General features: G+C 41.5%; 1 protein-coding gene across 1 annotated transcript in view; it reads left to right on the plus strand.

Annotated features, from left to right (window-relative positions):
• The window catches only part of rap1ab (RAP1A, member of RAS oncogene family b), a 104,682-nt gene that overhangs the window by 85,283 nt on the left and 5,240 nt on the right, over positions 1–14,159 (plus strand). The window contains exons 6-7 of the mRNA XM_084395199.1: positions 12,531–12,674; positions 12,783–12,892. Coding sequence (XP_084251325.1) covers positions 12,531–12,674; positions 12,783–12,872 — 234 coding nt within the window. The 3' untranslated portion in view covers positions 12,873–12,892. The remainder of the gene's footprint in view (positions 1–12,530; positions 12,675–12,782; positions 12,893–14,159) is intronic.

The following is a 14,159-nucleotide window of genomic DNA, read 5'->3' on the forward strand; positions in this document are numbered from 1 at the left end:
TTGAAATATGTATGATAAAATGTATACTTTAGTTTTTACAAAGAAAGATTACACTTGAATTGTTGTTGTAATTGTAACCTTTTTAATAAAAAAATATATTTACAAGGTAGATGTAAACAAACTATTAAAAGGTAAATATAAGCCTTTTCTTTAAATCATTTTTATTGTGTTTTATTAGTGACAAATTTGGGGAGAGGATACATATTCCAAAACTGAAAATATGAGAATTAACTGCACAATTACTAGACATGTTTTCCTTGGATATTATACAATTTGATTGTTGACGATTTGGCATGATCTTGGATTGTTTGGTTCTTCGAAGCTCATCCTGGACTTGCTGTCATAGCAACAGGTGCGCAAGCTTAAACCTGCTCGGGAGCAGGCTTATTTCATGTAAACAGGATTAGATCGCGGCTTTTTAAGCGGAGCTGATACGGGAAGTCCAGCGCTTTCTGAGATGTATATTTTTTCTCGTGACTCATGAGAATGTCGTTTACATTATTAAATATTTGGAAACGCACATTTATTTTCGACTTGTCGGAGTCTGGCTTTAACTACAGCACAAACTGTTTGCATTGCCCTAAGATTATTTGCGAGTGGCTCTTTCCTTTACACTATTGGAGATGCGGAGAACTTGATGGAAAGTGGTGTCTGTCGTGTCATTTGGAGTTTACCTGGCGCTTTTAGGTTTAAAAAACAGATTTAGGTTTTTTTGTGGCATTTCCAAGCCACTTAAGACCCAATGTTGTAAAGCAGTTTTTTTTTAAAGCAGTTCTTTTTCTTTTTTTTAGGCTATCATAATTTTTTATGAAGATCATGTAATCATGACCATGCCGATTACAGTATGTGTCACTCAGGCTTCACTAATGTGATTGGTACCATAGACTATAGGCTACCATAGACTGCCATCAAGGCCTCAATGAAGGGGATTATGTGAACAGAAAGGGGGTTCACAATGTTATTTCAATTGTTCTTTGTAAAGAAAAGCCAGTGGTCAAGTGCCTGCAACAAGAGATATTAGACACATGCCTCATGCAACAAATAAAAAGGAATAGTTGGCTATACACTGCCCACCTGTAGGCCTATGTGTCCTCTGTCTGTGCAGACTCTTCTGTAGGCCTTTCTGTAGATGTGGAATCCTGCAACTTATATTGCAGCCATAAAGCATACAAGTATAAATTAAGTAATTTATGTAAAAGTTATTTATGCACTTGCAGGTAGGCTAGCTCCATATGACAGTTATCTGAGAGGGTTTATTCACTGTCCAGTGCAATGGAAACAAATGGACATTACAAAGTCTTATACTTTCTTTCCTTTGGAAAGTTAGAAAATGTCCACTTACTGCACATATTTCAGCCACCACTTTCTTGGGAACAGATAAGTGTTGGTGTATTATGTAAAAGTGCACAAAAGAGGAAAACACAATGTCATTACAATGAACTACACTCAGGAAAAATGTGATCAATAACTCATGGCAAAATATTTTTACATTAACATAAGTTTATCAGTTTTCACTTTCACAAGTCAAAGCAATTCTTCATTACTCAAGATTTAACAGTTGAAATGACTAAAATTATTTTACAGTGTAGGCTACTAAGATCTTTTCTTTTTTTTTTTGCCTTTTTTTTGGTTGCTTTTATAAACAGACAACCATTTATTTAACAGTGCCTTTTATAGAAGAGACTATAATATAACAAAAAATTACGATTATGTAGAATATTTTTGTACTTCACTTTTATTTGTTCCCATGTTCTAGTGTGGTGACTGACATTACAATGAACAAAGTAATTAAGCAATTATTAAAATACAAATATATAGGCTAATAAGTGATAAAAACATCTAACATGGCCATTTCTAACGGATTTAAATTGTCTGCTACTTTTTGCCAGCACTCTCTCCTGGCTTTTGCAGACTTTGAGGTGTTCCCTGGCGTTTTGATTAAACATTAAAATTCCGAATAAACTTCGACTATTAGTTCTTGCTCTGCTGAGGAGAAAAACTGTGCGCGCTCTTTGGCCATGCTGAGCAGCCCTTGCTGATCAATGTTTCTGCTATCGATACATATCCCCTTTTAAACCAGCGCATGAACGCGCAGTTATCACAGATAACTCAATCCAGCGATACTAATCATAAACAACAGGTGTGTTCGAAGAACCCAATTAGCCGGATCATGATTAGCACGATGATATCATCTTGGATGTGTCATTTGATCTCGGATGTAATAAGCAACGTACGAAGAACGAGCCCCTGGTTTGTTGTGCCTTGTAGGCATAGGCTGCGTGCAGTGCTGCATAAAATAATAATAACAATATATTAAGTCTTCCAAAAGATTTCAGTAACAACTACGCCAGAGAAAAATATATTGATTACAATATAAAAACATGAAGCCTATTGTTTGGTGCGTTTTGCTTTTCAAACGCACGCCGCGCTCCAAAATATGAAACATTCAAACGCAGACCGCGCTCCAAAATATGATACATTCAAAAGCAGAGCTCGCTCCAAAATATGATACATTATGGTTACCATATTATACATATCTACGTTTGAGCAGATATCCACAAACACAGTAACGGTTCAACTGCAATGTGAAGTTTATGCAACAATAACATAAACTAATAATTAAGAATTTCTTACCTTACATCTTTCTTGTCTTCAAATCGCGTTCTTCTTCTTCTGAGGTAAATCCAATGTAAGCTCACGGCGTGTCTTCCGAACTCGACGAAAAGCAGAGACATGTGAAGTTTGGTACTTTGTTTTTGAGGTAACGAGCGCGTTCGTGTGAGGCGTGGACGATTTGCATGTGAATCTCTTTTGCGCGTGTGGGCGTGGTCAAATTAAAAATAATGAGCAAGCGTTTGAGAAGCTGGACATCTTGTTGGTTTTATACAAATGACTTAAAACAGGCAAAAACAGTTCTCTTACGAGAGGTTCTCTCGTATTGCGTAAGTTGCTTACGCTACGGGTAAAGTCATCTTTTCTCGAGATATGAAGCCAAAAAATTATCCTTAATTTTTGTATTTATTGTCAACGCAGTGCAGCAGCAAGCAGACCTAGAGCAAGCTATCTAGCGTGTTCATTGGCTGCCCTGCGGCAACTGCAGCAGCCTACCACTGAGCCTGCCGGCTCCCGCCCTCACTGCCGTTGCCTCTGGGGATGATGCGGACGGAGATGCCATCGGCGACAGCTGTTCCCTCCTGACCTCGGACAGTGAAGAGTGGTCGGGATCGCACCGCTCCGCCCCCTCTTCGACCCAGGAGTCTGGCCGGGCCCACTCCAGCGTGGACGCGGAACTTCTTCGCCTCCTCACCAAGGCCGTCGACCAACTAGGCCTCGAGTGGTCACCGCCGAAGGCGCCCGCGCCCTACAGGCTCGACGGGTGCTTCTTACCTAGCCGCCGCCAAGCGCCTACCTCTAGGTCAGCACCTTTCTTGCCAGAGCTCCACGCTGAGCTCTCGAAATCGTGGAACTCTCCATTCTCCGCGAGGCTCCGCTCTCCCGTCTCCTCGACTCTCTCTCAAGTAGACGGAGCCGCCGAGAAGGAATACAACCAGATTCCCCCAGTGGAAGAGGAGGTCGCAGCGCACCTTTGCCCGCCATCCGCGAGATGGCGCTCAAAGTCTGCCCTCCCGTCTAAGGCCTGCAGGACCACATCAGCTCTCATCGGCCGCGCCTTCGCCGCCGCCGGACAGGCTGCTTCCGCCCTGCATTCGATGGCAGTTCTACAAATCCTCCAGGCCGATCTCCTCCGCGAAATGGACGAGAAAGGGCCGGACCAGACTGTCGTCACGGATTTACGCAGCGCGATGGACCTCTCCCTTCGCGCTACTAAGTCCGCGGGAGTGAATTCGGAAGTAGCTCACCTACTTCGCGCAGAAATAGCAAAGCTGCTGTGCAAGGGGGCGATAGAGCTGGTGCATCCTTCTCTGAGCGAGTCAGGCTTTTGCAGCAGTGCTTCAGCTAGGCTTACTGCGTATGCACCCGTTACAATGCTGGCTGAACGCTCGAGTGCCTCACCGAGCCTGGGCTGCTGGCAGCTCGCGAATCAGAGTGACTCAGAGCTGCGTCTCAGCTCTGCAGCCCTGGTTAGTGGCCGAATGGTACCGGTTGGGAGTGACAATGGGAGTCGTCTCGTACCGGAAGATGATCTTGACAGACGCCTCCAACCTAGGTTGGGGTGCTCTTTTCGAGGGCAGACCGGTCTATGGCTTCTGGTCAGACCGGGAGAAACGCCTTCACATAAACTGTCTAGAGATGATAGCGGTCGAGAATGCGCTGAGGCACTTCCTCCCATAACTGCGGGGCCACCACGTACTAGTCCGCACGGACAAACATGTCTGTGGTGTCCTACGTGAACCACCAGGGTGGTGTCAGATCCAAAAATCTCTGCGTTCTGGCGGTACGCCTCCTCGTTTGGGCTCAGCACTCATTGCGCTCGCTCAGAGCCGCGCACGTGCCGAGCCACCTGAACGATGGCCCAGACAGACTGTCCAGGGACAACGTTCCCCCGGGGGAATGGTCCCTGCGTCCTCGGACAGTCCAGTTACTGTGGCACCTTTTCGGCAAAGCGAAAGTCGACCTCTTTGCGTCAAAAGACAACGCTCATTGCCCAAGGTTCTTTTCAAAGATCGAGGATGCGCTGGCCCAAGCTTGGCCCAGCTGCCCGCTTGTACGCTTTCCCTCCGATCTCACTGTTACCACAGGTCATCGGCAGAATCAGGTAAGCGCGCCACTCGGTGCTCCTCATAGCCCTGCGATGGGAGAACCAAACGTGGTTCCCAGAACTGATGCGGCTGGCAGACTCAGCCCCATGGCCGATCCCGGTGAGAAGAGATCTCCTCTCTCAGGCCGGCGGTTCGATTTGGCATCTTCATCCAGAGCACTGGTCTCTGCATGCATGGATAATCAACGGATACCTGTTGCCTTGCCAGAAGGGGTCGTGAACACGATCACGCAGTCTAGAGCTCCCTCTACGAGACGGCTCTATGCGTCCAAATGGTCTGTGTTTAATAAATGGTGCACCGACAAAAATTTTGAGTTTGTGGGGTTTCGTGGGTGCTTTGCTTCCTTCAAGAGCTGCTGGACATGGGCAGGTCCCCCTCCACGCTCAAAGTGTATGTTGCGGCTATTGCAGCGTTCACTGAGTCGACGCACGGCCAGGCAATAGGAAGGAACAAGCTCATCATCCGCTTCCTCAAAGAAGCCAGGAGAATGAATCCCCCGCGGCCCCCATCGGTTCCTATTTGGGATCTTTCTTTGGTCTTGGAGGCCCTGAAAGCTCATCCCTTTGAACCGTTAAAGACTGTGGATCTGAAATGTCTCACGCTCAAAACGGTTTTTCTGATAGCCCTGGCATCAGTCAAACGCGTGGGTGACTTACACGCGTTGTCCGTTAACGCCGCGTGTCTCGAGTTCGGACCCAATGACTCTAAAGTCATTCTCAAACCGAGACATGGTTGTGTCCCCAAGGTGATCGGCACTCCTTTCAGAGCGCAGGTCATCTCTCTCTCGGCTTTACCGGCATCCGGCAGCGAGGTCGACGGTAACCTCCTCTGCCCTGACAGAGCGCTGAGAATTTACATCACGCGCTCTGCCGCCTTCAGGCGCTCGGAGCAGCTCTTTGTTCCGTTTGGTGGGTGCACCAAGGTTCTCGCCGCCTCGAAACACAGTCTGTCCAGATGGATAGAGGACGCTATTGCAGCAGCTTATGCGTCTAAAGACCTGCAGTGCCCTTTGGGCATCAGGGCTCATTCCACCCAGAGGCATGGCCTCGTCGTGGGCTTGGTCCAGCGGGATTTCTATTCATGACATTTGTATGGCGGCAGGCTGGGCCTCCCCCTCTACATTTGTTAGGTTTTATAACCTGGAAGTTCCCGCCTTGCAGGCTAGACTATTGTCAGTCTAAGTCGTGTGTATGTTCTGCCCAGATTGTTTGTGTGCAGGCTACTTTCACTTGACTTAGCTCTCCTGGTTGAGCTGCACTATAAGGGTCGATAAATTTTCAGTACGGACTGGCTGCGCCACTCTGTATCCCCTGCTGTGTGCTTATGTATATGTGCTGGCCCACTCTGTTGGCCGCCTCATTCCCACTTATCTGTGTCCCCCGGGCTTTTCCCCTGGGACTTATGTAGTGGATGCTGGGCGTGCACGGCGTTGACAAGGGGTTCCCGTAGCGTAAGCAACTTACGCAATACGAGATAATAATAATAATAATAATAACCGTAATAATACGTATAATAATACGGTTACCTAATAATGTAACCTCGGTTCTCTCTAGAAGAGGGTAACGAGTATTGCGTAATCCGCCGTGCTCGCGCCATGAGCTCATTTCGCTTCAGTCGATGAAAACCAGGTAAGCAGCCCCCGAGCCCTTCCTTTTATACGCTAAGCCACCCCCATTATGGCGGGCTGTGACGCGTGAGGGCGTGACGTCACGCAAGGCTCAGTGGTAGGCTGCTGCAGTTGCCGCAGGGCAGCCAATGAACACGCAAGATAGCTTGCTCTAGGTCTGCTTGCTGCTGCACTGCGTTGACAATAAATACAAAAATTAAGGATAATTTTTTGGCTTCATATCTCGAGAAAAGATGACTTTACCTGTAGCATAAGCAACTTACGCAATACTCGTTCCCTCTTCTAGAGAGAACCGAGGTTATATTAGGTAACCGAGTACGTTATTTTGCTACACTGTCTATTTGCGTTTGTAGATTTCTCCTAAATTCAACAAAAGTTGGCATTCTAAATCAACATGCTGCTCCGCGATCGCTGTCTGCACCCTGTCATCACATATACCGTTGGAAAGTTCTCTCTCTCCTGTACAATGTTGTTGGATCCAAATACGGTCATCTCCTTTTTATCAGCAACCAATCGTGAAAGTACAATGGGGCATTTAAAGCAGCACTCAGTAGCTTCGGGATTTCTTCGCTGTATTCTCGCTTTTTGCTCGCAGGTTTCTCTCTAGAGCTCCCCCCACAGCTTCGGAATAGATATTTGACAACACTGTTGTAAAAACTCGTTGGTGATTCTCAGACACCAGAGGCTAGTAGATCAACGACATCAAAGCAGATGGGACATTCTTTAAAACGTCTTCTTCATTCAGGTTCGGACAGCGTGAGGGAGCGCAGTAATGACAGCATTTTAGCAGATTTCTTTTGGACGTAAAGCAGTTGTTTACATCGCGAGACCTGATATCACGCGATACTTCCTGACGCAGCGGCCGGCGGCCCGCCGCCCCAAAGTTGCAAGTGCGTATTTTCCGCTCACGGGCACCAGGGGGGTGCGAAACGACCACCATTCAACCCAAAATAAGTATTATAACCATTCCAATGATTCCGAAGCTGTTCAGTTAAGGTAAAAAAGTTACTTAGTTCACCTTTAACTCTAAAAGCCAAATCTCATTGGCTGATGTAAATTTTAAAGACTCCACTTCAGCAGCACTTTCTTACACCAAACTTTCCAGTTGTATTCCTATCTATATTCTCTAAGGTTTTTACAGAGGGGTTTGTTCATATATCATTCAGATTCTGATTTGTACAACATTTTATACCTAAAAACTGGGCGAAAATGGATTTTTTTTTTTTTTTTTTTTTTATGGCTGTTGACAGTTTTTTTTTCTGATTAATGAAATTAGTGATGAAAAGAGATCCAAAATCCCCTCTAAAACCTTTGACTGTAATGTGTCAACAAAATGAAACACGAATTTTGAATCTGGCTTTATCCAATGTTCAGATTTATCTTCTGGAAATATATGCAAATTAGTGCACATTTAATGAGATACTACCTAATTAGCATATTTAAACATAAATATTCTAAAAACTTGTAATACAAAAGATATTTGTCTTAATGTCAGTAATCAACTGGGGAAGTTTCATGCTGATATCTATTAGGTTTTTTGTTTTGTTTTTTTCTATTCACCTGGGGTTTCTCACCTTAACACTGTAAAACTCATTTACATCCAGGAGCAATGCAATAGTGGCTTCCCTTTTGACTTCTGATGCCTTGTGCCTATCCAGTTTCCATCTTTCACTGTCTGTCTTTATCTTTCACTATCTGTCCTTCACTGTCTGTCTTTCACTGTCTCTCTACCATTGTATGTGTTCTGTTGAACTCAGGCAAGACAACCAACGGCGTGACGTCACATGTTGTATTACTGCAAGATGGCAGCACCCTTGCTACAGAAGCTATAACCAAACTTTTTTTATTATTTTAATTTTTGATTAGAGTGGAAATCCACTTACTAAAAAATGTTAACTTAAGTTTATTTTTTTTAAGCTTATAGTCTTCCTGGAGATTACTAGCCTGGATGCCAGCCGAACTTAGCCCCGCCCACAAAATCTTTAGGTCGGGAAGTTCGGTCTGGACTCGATCCATTGAGGAGATATCATGCCCAAACAAAAATTGTTCGGACCAATCAAATTGTCAGGGCGGGCTTTATACGATGATGGACAGATGAGCAACGGTAACGTAATCATCCACGTCATCAACGAGCGCTTGGGTTGAATTTGTTTACAACAAAAATGACTGCTGCAGTTCACACTTACAAATAAGTCAGATAGAATAAATGCATATTTGGCGTGCTGTCCGAGGAGAGGGCTCCGGGCTCGGTATTCGGCCCAAACCCAGAGTACTCCCCCCGTATTCCAGGCTGTGGAAGAACAAGCCGAGAGTGAGTGGAGGGATGCTGAAAATTGTCAAGGAATGTTAGGTGAGTTGACAGAGTGAATAAATATATGCTTCCTCTCATGCTGATAGTGTAGACCGTAGACGGTAATTGTTTGATGACAAGTTGATTGGATTGATTATTTGAACGTGCTCCTCCCGAACTTTGTTTATAAAACATTGTGTAGATTCCGCCATCGCGTCTGTTATAGAAGATATCGACCGCGATCAAGGCATTTGTTCGATCGGAAACATGAATGAAAAACATACATCACTTACCCCGTTGCTCTGATTGGTTGTAGGTCTATCCAATTGAGTGCAGAGGCATTTTCCTTCCTGGTTCGGTTGAAACACGCCACATAATCACAGCCCAATGGAACAGTATCAGACTCATATTCTGACTAGAATCGGAGTATGACTACGTCAGGCTAGGAGATTACCATAATTTTCTTAAATTGCGTGCTGAGATTTTAGTTGTGATTGGTTTGATTTTGCACTTTGATTGATTGATTTTTAAAGTTTATTTCGAGCAATAAAAAAGAATTTTATATACACACACACACACACACACACACACACATATATATATATATATATATATATGTGTATATATATATATATATATATATATATATGTGTATATATATATATATATGTATGTGTTGCTCGAAAGGGAGTGGAAAGTATCACTTATTTGCTCCCACCCCCAATTCCTTCCCATATATTACCCCATATAGCCGCTGCCATTGACAGTTAAATTAATCATAATTTATTTGTTTTGATAATATTTATTTGATATTATAGTTTCTCAGTTACATTATGCTGTCTCAATAATCACAATAATGCTATATGATAATCCTCATTATCGTGAACATTCAAATATGTCCCGATATTTATAATAATCACATCATATATAAAATATAACCATATCCTAGCATATTGTTTAAGCACAGTTTTACAATAACAGTAATATCAATAATATATAATAATAATCATTATCATTATTTACTCAGCTATGTATACATATCCCGCTCTATTGTAATTGTCACCATTTACAATATCAAGATAAATAATAAGAACCGTTTATAATCATCACTACTTCCGTTATTTTATAATAACCAGCACCCCCTAATCACAAACACAAGAACACCAAGATCCCTCACTCAGCCTTATATTTTGTCAACATCATTTCTTTGAATTTTAATTTGAATTGGTGAATATTTGGGCATTGCTTGAGCTGTATCCCCAAACCATTCCAAAGTCTGACACCACACACAGACACACACAAGCTTTTCCTGGTGGTTCTCACCGCCTGGACTTTAAAGTTACCACATCCCCTCACGTTATAGCCCCCTTCTCTTCCTATAAAGAACTTTTGAATATTACCCGGCAGATCATTTTTGTTGGCTTTATACAAGAATTGAGCAGTATAAAAATCAACTAGATCAAAAAGTTTAAAAATGTTAGATTGCAGAAATATGTTTGTGTGATCAAAATATACCACCTTGTGTATGATTCTAACTGCTCGTTTTTGGAGTAAGAAGAGGGTATGTAGTGAACTTTTATAGTTAAGTTAGTTTATAGTTATTGCCCCAAATTTCTATACAATAAGTTAAATAGGGCAAAACCAGTGAACAATACAATATATATAGTGCATTATATTCCAAGACATATTTAACTTTATTAATTATAGAAATACTTTGATACTTTACCTTGTATGTATCTGATGTGTTGTTTCCAGCTTAATTTACTATCAATAGTTATTCCCAAGAATTTAATTTCTGACACTATTTCTAATGCAACACCATCAATACTTAATATTTCTGCATTTTCTTTATAATTAACAAACATCATTACCTTCGTTTTATTTAAATTCAAAGATAATTTATTAATATCCATCCATATTTTGTTTTACTAATTCTTTATTTACTATCTTTAAAAGTGTATTATAATTATCACAAGAATAGAATATATTGGTATCATCAGCAAATAATATCAATTTCAATAATTTAGATACACGAAATATGTCATTTATATATAAATTAAATAATTTAGGACCTAATACTGATCCTTGAGGGACCCCACAAGCAATGCCCAGACATTGTGACGTAAACTCGCCCAACTTCACATACTGTTGTCTCTCAGTTAAGTAACTTTTGATCCAGTTCAAAGCCACTCCCCTAATGCCATATTTTTCCAGTTTGAGTAAATTGAATGATTAAGTGTATCAAAGGCTTTCTTTAAATCAATAAATATTCCAACTGCATTTTGTATAGGGTGTTTGTAATTTCTTCCACAGCTTCAATTAAGGCCATTGATGTCAACCTCTTTGCTCTAAAACCATACTGACTTTCATTTATTATGTCATGTTTGTCTATAAAAAATTTCTAATCTGTCATTAAATAGTTTCTCTAAGATTTTTGAAAACTGAGGTAGCAGAGAGACAGGTCTATAGTTTGTGAAGATGTGCTTGTTTCCATTTTTATATAATGGTATTATTTTTGCAATTTTCATTTTATTTGGAAATATTCCAGTCTGTCAATGTATGCATAATATGTTAGCACATGTAAACCATGTCTGACTTTACTGTTGTGACAGACAGCTTCAACTAGGGCTGTCACGATGTTAGATTTTTCACACCACGGTTATTGTGGCCAAAAGAATTCACGATATCGATATATCGCGATATCTATAGAATCTATGGGGGGGTACTCAATCTATGGCAAATTTTTGTGAAGGAAGACAAGCATGTGAAGTTTATCTGGTTTCAAACTGAAGCCAAACACTGTCTGAAGGTTTCCTGAAGAACTGAAAAGCTCTTAAACCTGTTGTTGCACTGGCGCCAATAAAGTCATGCAGATAGCAGATTTGAATAAAAAAATCAAGTGCAAATACAAATACAAAAATAAGATGAGTAAAGAAAACGGGGGTTCTTAATTTTAATAATCACCCTGTATTAAATATATGAACACAGAAACCCCCTGTTAACAGTTAATGTCACGTTTCCCATTCCATGATGACTAGTAAAATAATATCCGCGTCGCGTCTATGACAACTCCAGGTATTGCACACCGGACACGCACTTTCTCAGTTTATGGCCAGCAATATCATTATGCTTAAGGACATTATGGAATTGAGATAATGTCTGTACTATGTTATGATTATACTGTACAATTAAATACAATAGTTGCTGAGTCTGTGATCTGAACACTTTTTTCTGCGCTCTGTGTTGCGGCAGGATTTTGAACAAGGTCCTGAGCCGTTGCTGGGCGACGCGGACAGACGCCGAATAGAACCGCGCTGTGCTTCTCGTCCGGTGTGTGTACACTCATACAGAATGTGTTCGAATTTTAAAGACGTGGCGCTGCGCTTCTCGTCCGGTGTACGACCACCTCTAAGGTGCTGTTTTCTTTGAAGCCGAAGAACTCTGTTGTTAATACTGGCGAGCTCAGCTTACTTTTTTCGGGTGTGGACAGAGTGTTTCACTCTAGCTGCGCGGGCGCGGACGAGCGCTGCGTCTAGAAAACGCCAATATCGCCAATACCGGTATATTGTATTGCTCTAAATTAACACGATGTCGATATTTCATGCTTTGAATATCACGATTATCGTCAATACCGGTATATTGCGACACCCCTAATTGAGAATATACCTTGTGTTACAGATATTGCACAAGTAGTTCACTGGTGGGTTCATTACAATAGTGATGTAACTTTTGGCATTCTTCATCTTCGCCGGTCTAATAAGCAGACTAAAAATGTCACAAAACTATGTTTTCATAAATGTTGCATGACTGTTTAGTGTCTATGGCTGAATGATAGATCCACATAATTGCCATTGTGTATCTGATTTATTTTTTCACTCCTCTCCGACTATAGGTGCCGATGATCCTGGTGGGTAATAAGTGTGATCTGGAGGACGAGAGGGTGGTGGGGAAAGAACAGGGGCAAAATCTGGCCCGGCAGTGGAACAACTGTGCCTTTCTAGAGTCCTCTGCCAAATCAAAGATTAACGTCCTTGATGTGAGCATGTTTCATATACTTGCTTGATATGTGCCCCATTCAGAACATATTCCAGTAGTTTCATGTTCATATTGAGTACATCATGAATGTATTTTTTGCACATTGCAGATCTTCTATGACTTGGTCAGACAAATTAACAGGAAAACACCGGTGGAAAAGAAGAAAGCAAAAAAGAAATCCAATTGTGTCGTCCTGTAGAGCCAGCAGCACTGAGCCAGGTCTGTCATGTCACTTACGTCATTCATTTATTAATGTACAACCATTTCTAGAAGTTGGGACATTTTGTAAAATGCATTAATCATGAATCTGTGGTATAATTCTTTTGAACCTTTATTTAACTGACAAAAGTACAAATTAAAGATTTCCAATGTTTTCTCTGACCAAATTAATTGTATTTTTAAACAAATTTTGAGTTTGATGGCTGCAACTCTCCAAAACCGTTGGGACAGAGGCAAAATAAAATTGAAAAGATTATAGAATATCCTAGTTGAACTTTGAAGTTTTGAAACCGTCCACAATAGGTGAATTGGTAATAGGTGATGGTATTGTGATTGGGTATAAAATTAGCATCTCAGTCTTTGCTAGCAAAGATGGGTTGTGGCTTACCACTTTGTGCCAAATATTGTGAGAGAATTGTCAAACAATTCAAAAACCACATTTTCAATGAAAGATTGTAAAGAATTTGGGTCTTTCAGCATCTACCATACATAATATTGTGGAAAGATTTAGGGAATCCAGAGAAATCTCATTCTGTGTAGGTAAAGGCCTCTGAATGTGTGAGACCTTTGAATGTGTGAGACCCAATGTGGTGTGTCTTTTGTGTTCATGGTTAAGTGCTAATCTTATTTGCATTCCCACTGAAAAACAAGCGTTCTAGCGTGAAAATGTTGCCTATAAATAGTGTTGCGTGCCTTATCAAATTCACATGATCAACCTCTCCTGTATTTTGCTTGGGAACTAATGTGGTCGGAACCAAAGTTTACTTGACTGCGTTCTCTGGAATCTTCTCAAGCGGAGGACCTCTACATTCCGATTGGTTGCCGCCGAACCGCGTCATAGCTCATTAACATAAAGTTGACCTGACTTCAACTCATCTTCAACTCAACTTATCGCGCCGCTATTAATAAGCCATAAATCATAATAATGTACCGTTTAATTGTCTATATAAAATACATAGCCTAATCAGCGCTCATATGCACACATAAAGCTTGCCATAACGCACCGGGAAATGTAATGATCATTAATGTGTCGTGAAAAGAACAGGAGGAGACTGTCTAAACATTTTAATAATTTATTGGTAATGTTTTCTGTGTTTTCAGCTGCAGAGATTAACAATGATGCTAACTCGTCATATCTGCTGTAGTGGACATGCCTATATGCACGTTTCGTACGGATTACATAATCTGAGAATATTTATTTTCCATTTAAATCTGTTCATTCACATGTAGACATTTCAAGCTTCCTATATATATATTTCTCATGTCT

The sequence above is a fragment of the Rutilus rutilus genome (assembly GCF_951802725.1).
Source record: "Rutilus rutilus genome assembly, chromosome: 22".
NCBI lineage: Eukaryota > Metazoa > Chordata > Actinopteri > Cypriniformes > Leuciscidae > Rutilus > Rutilus rutilus.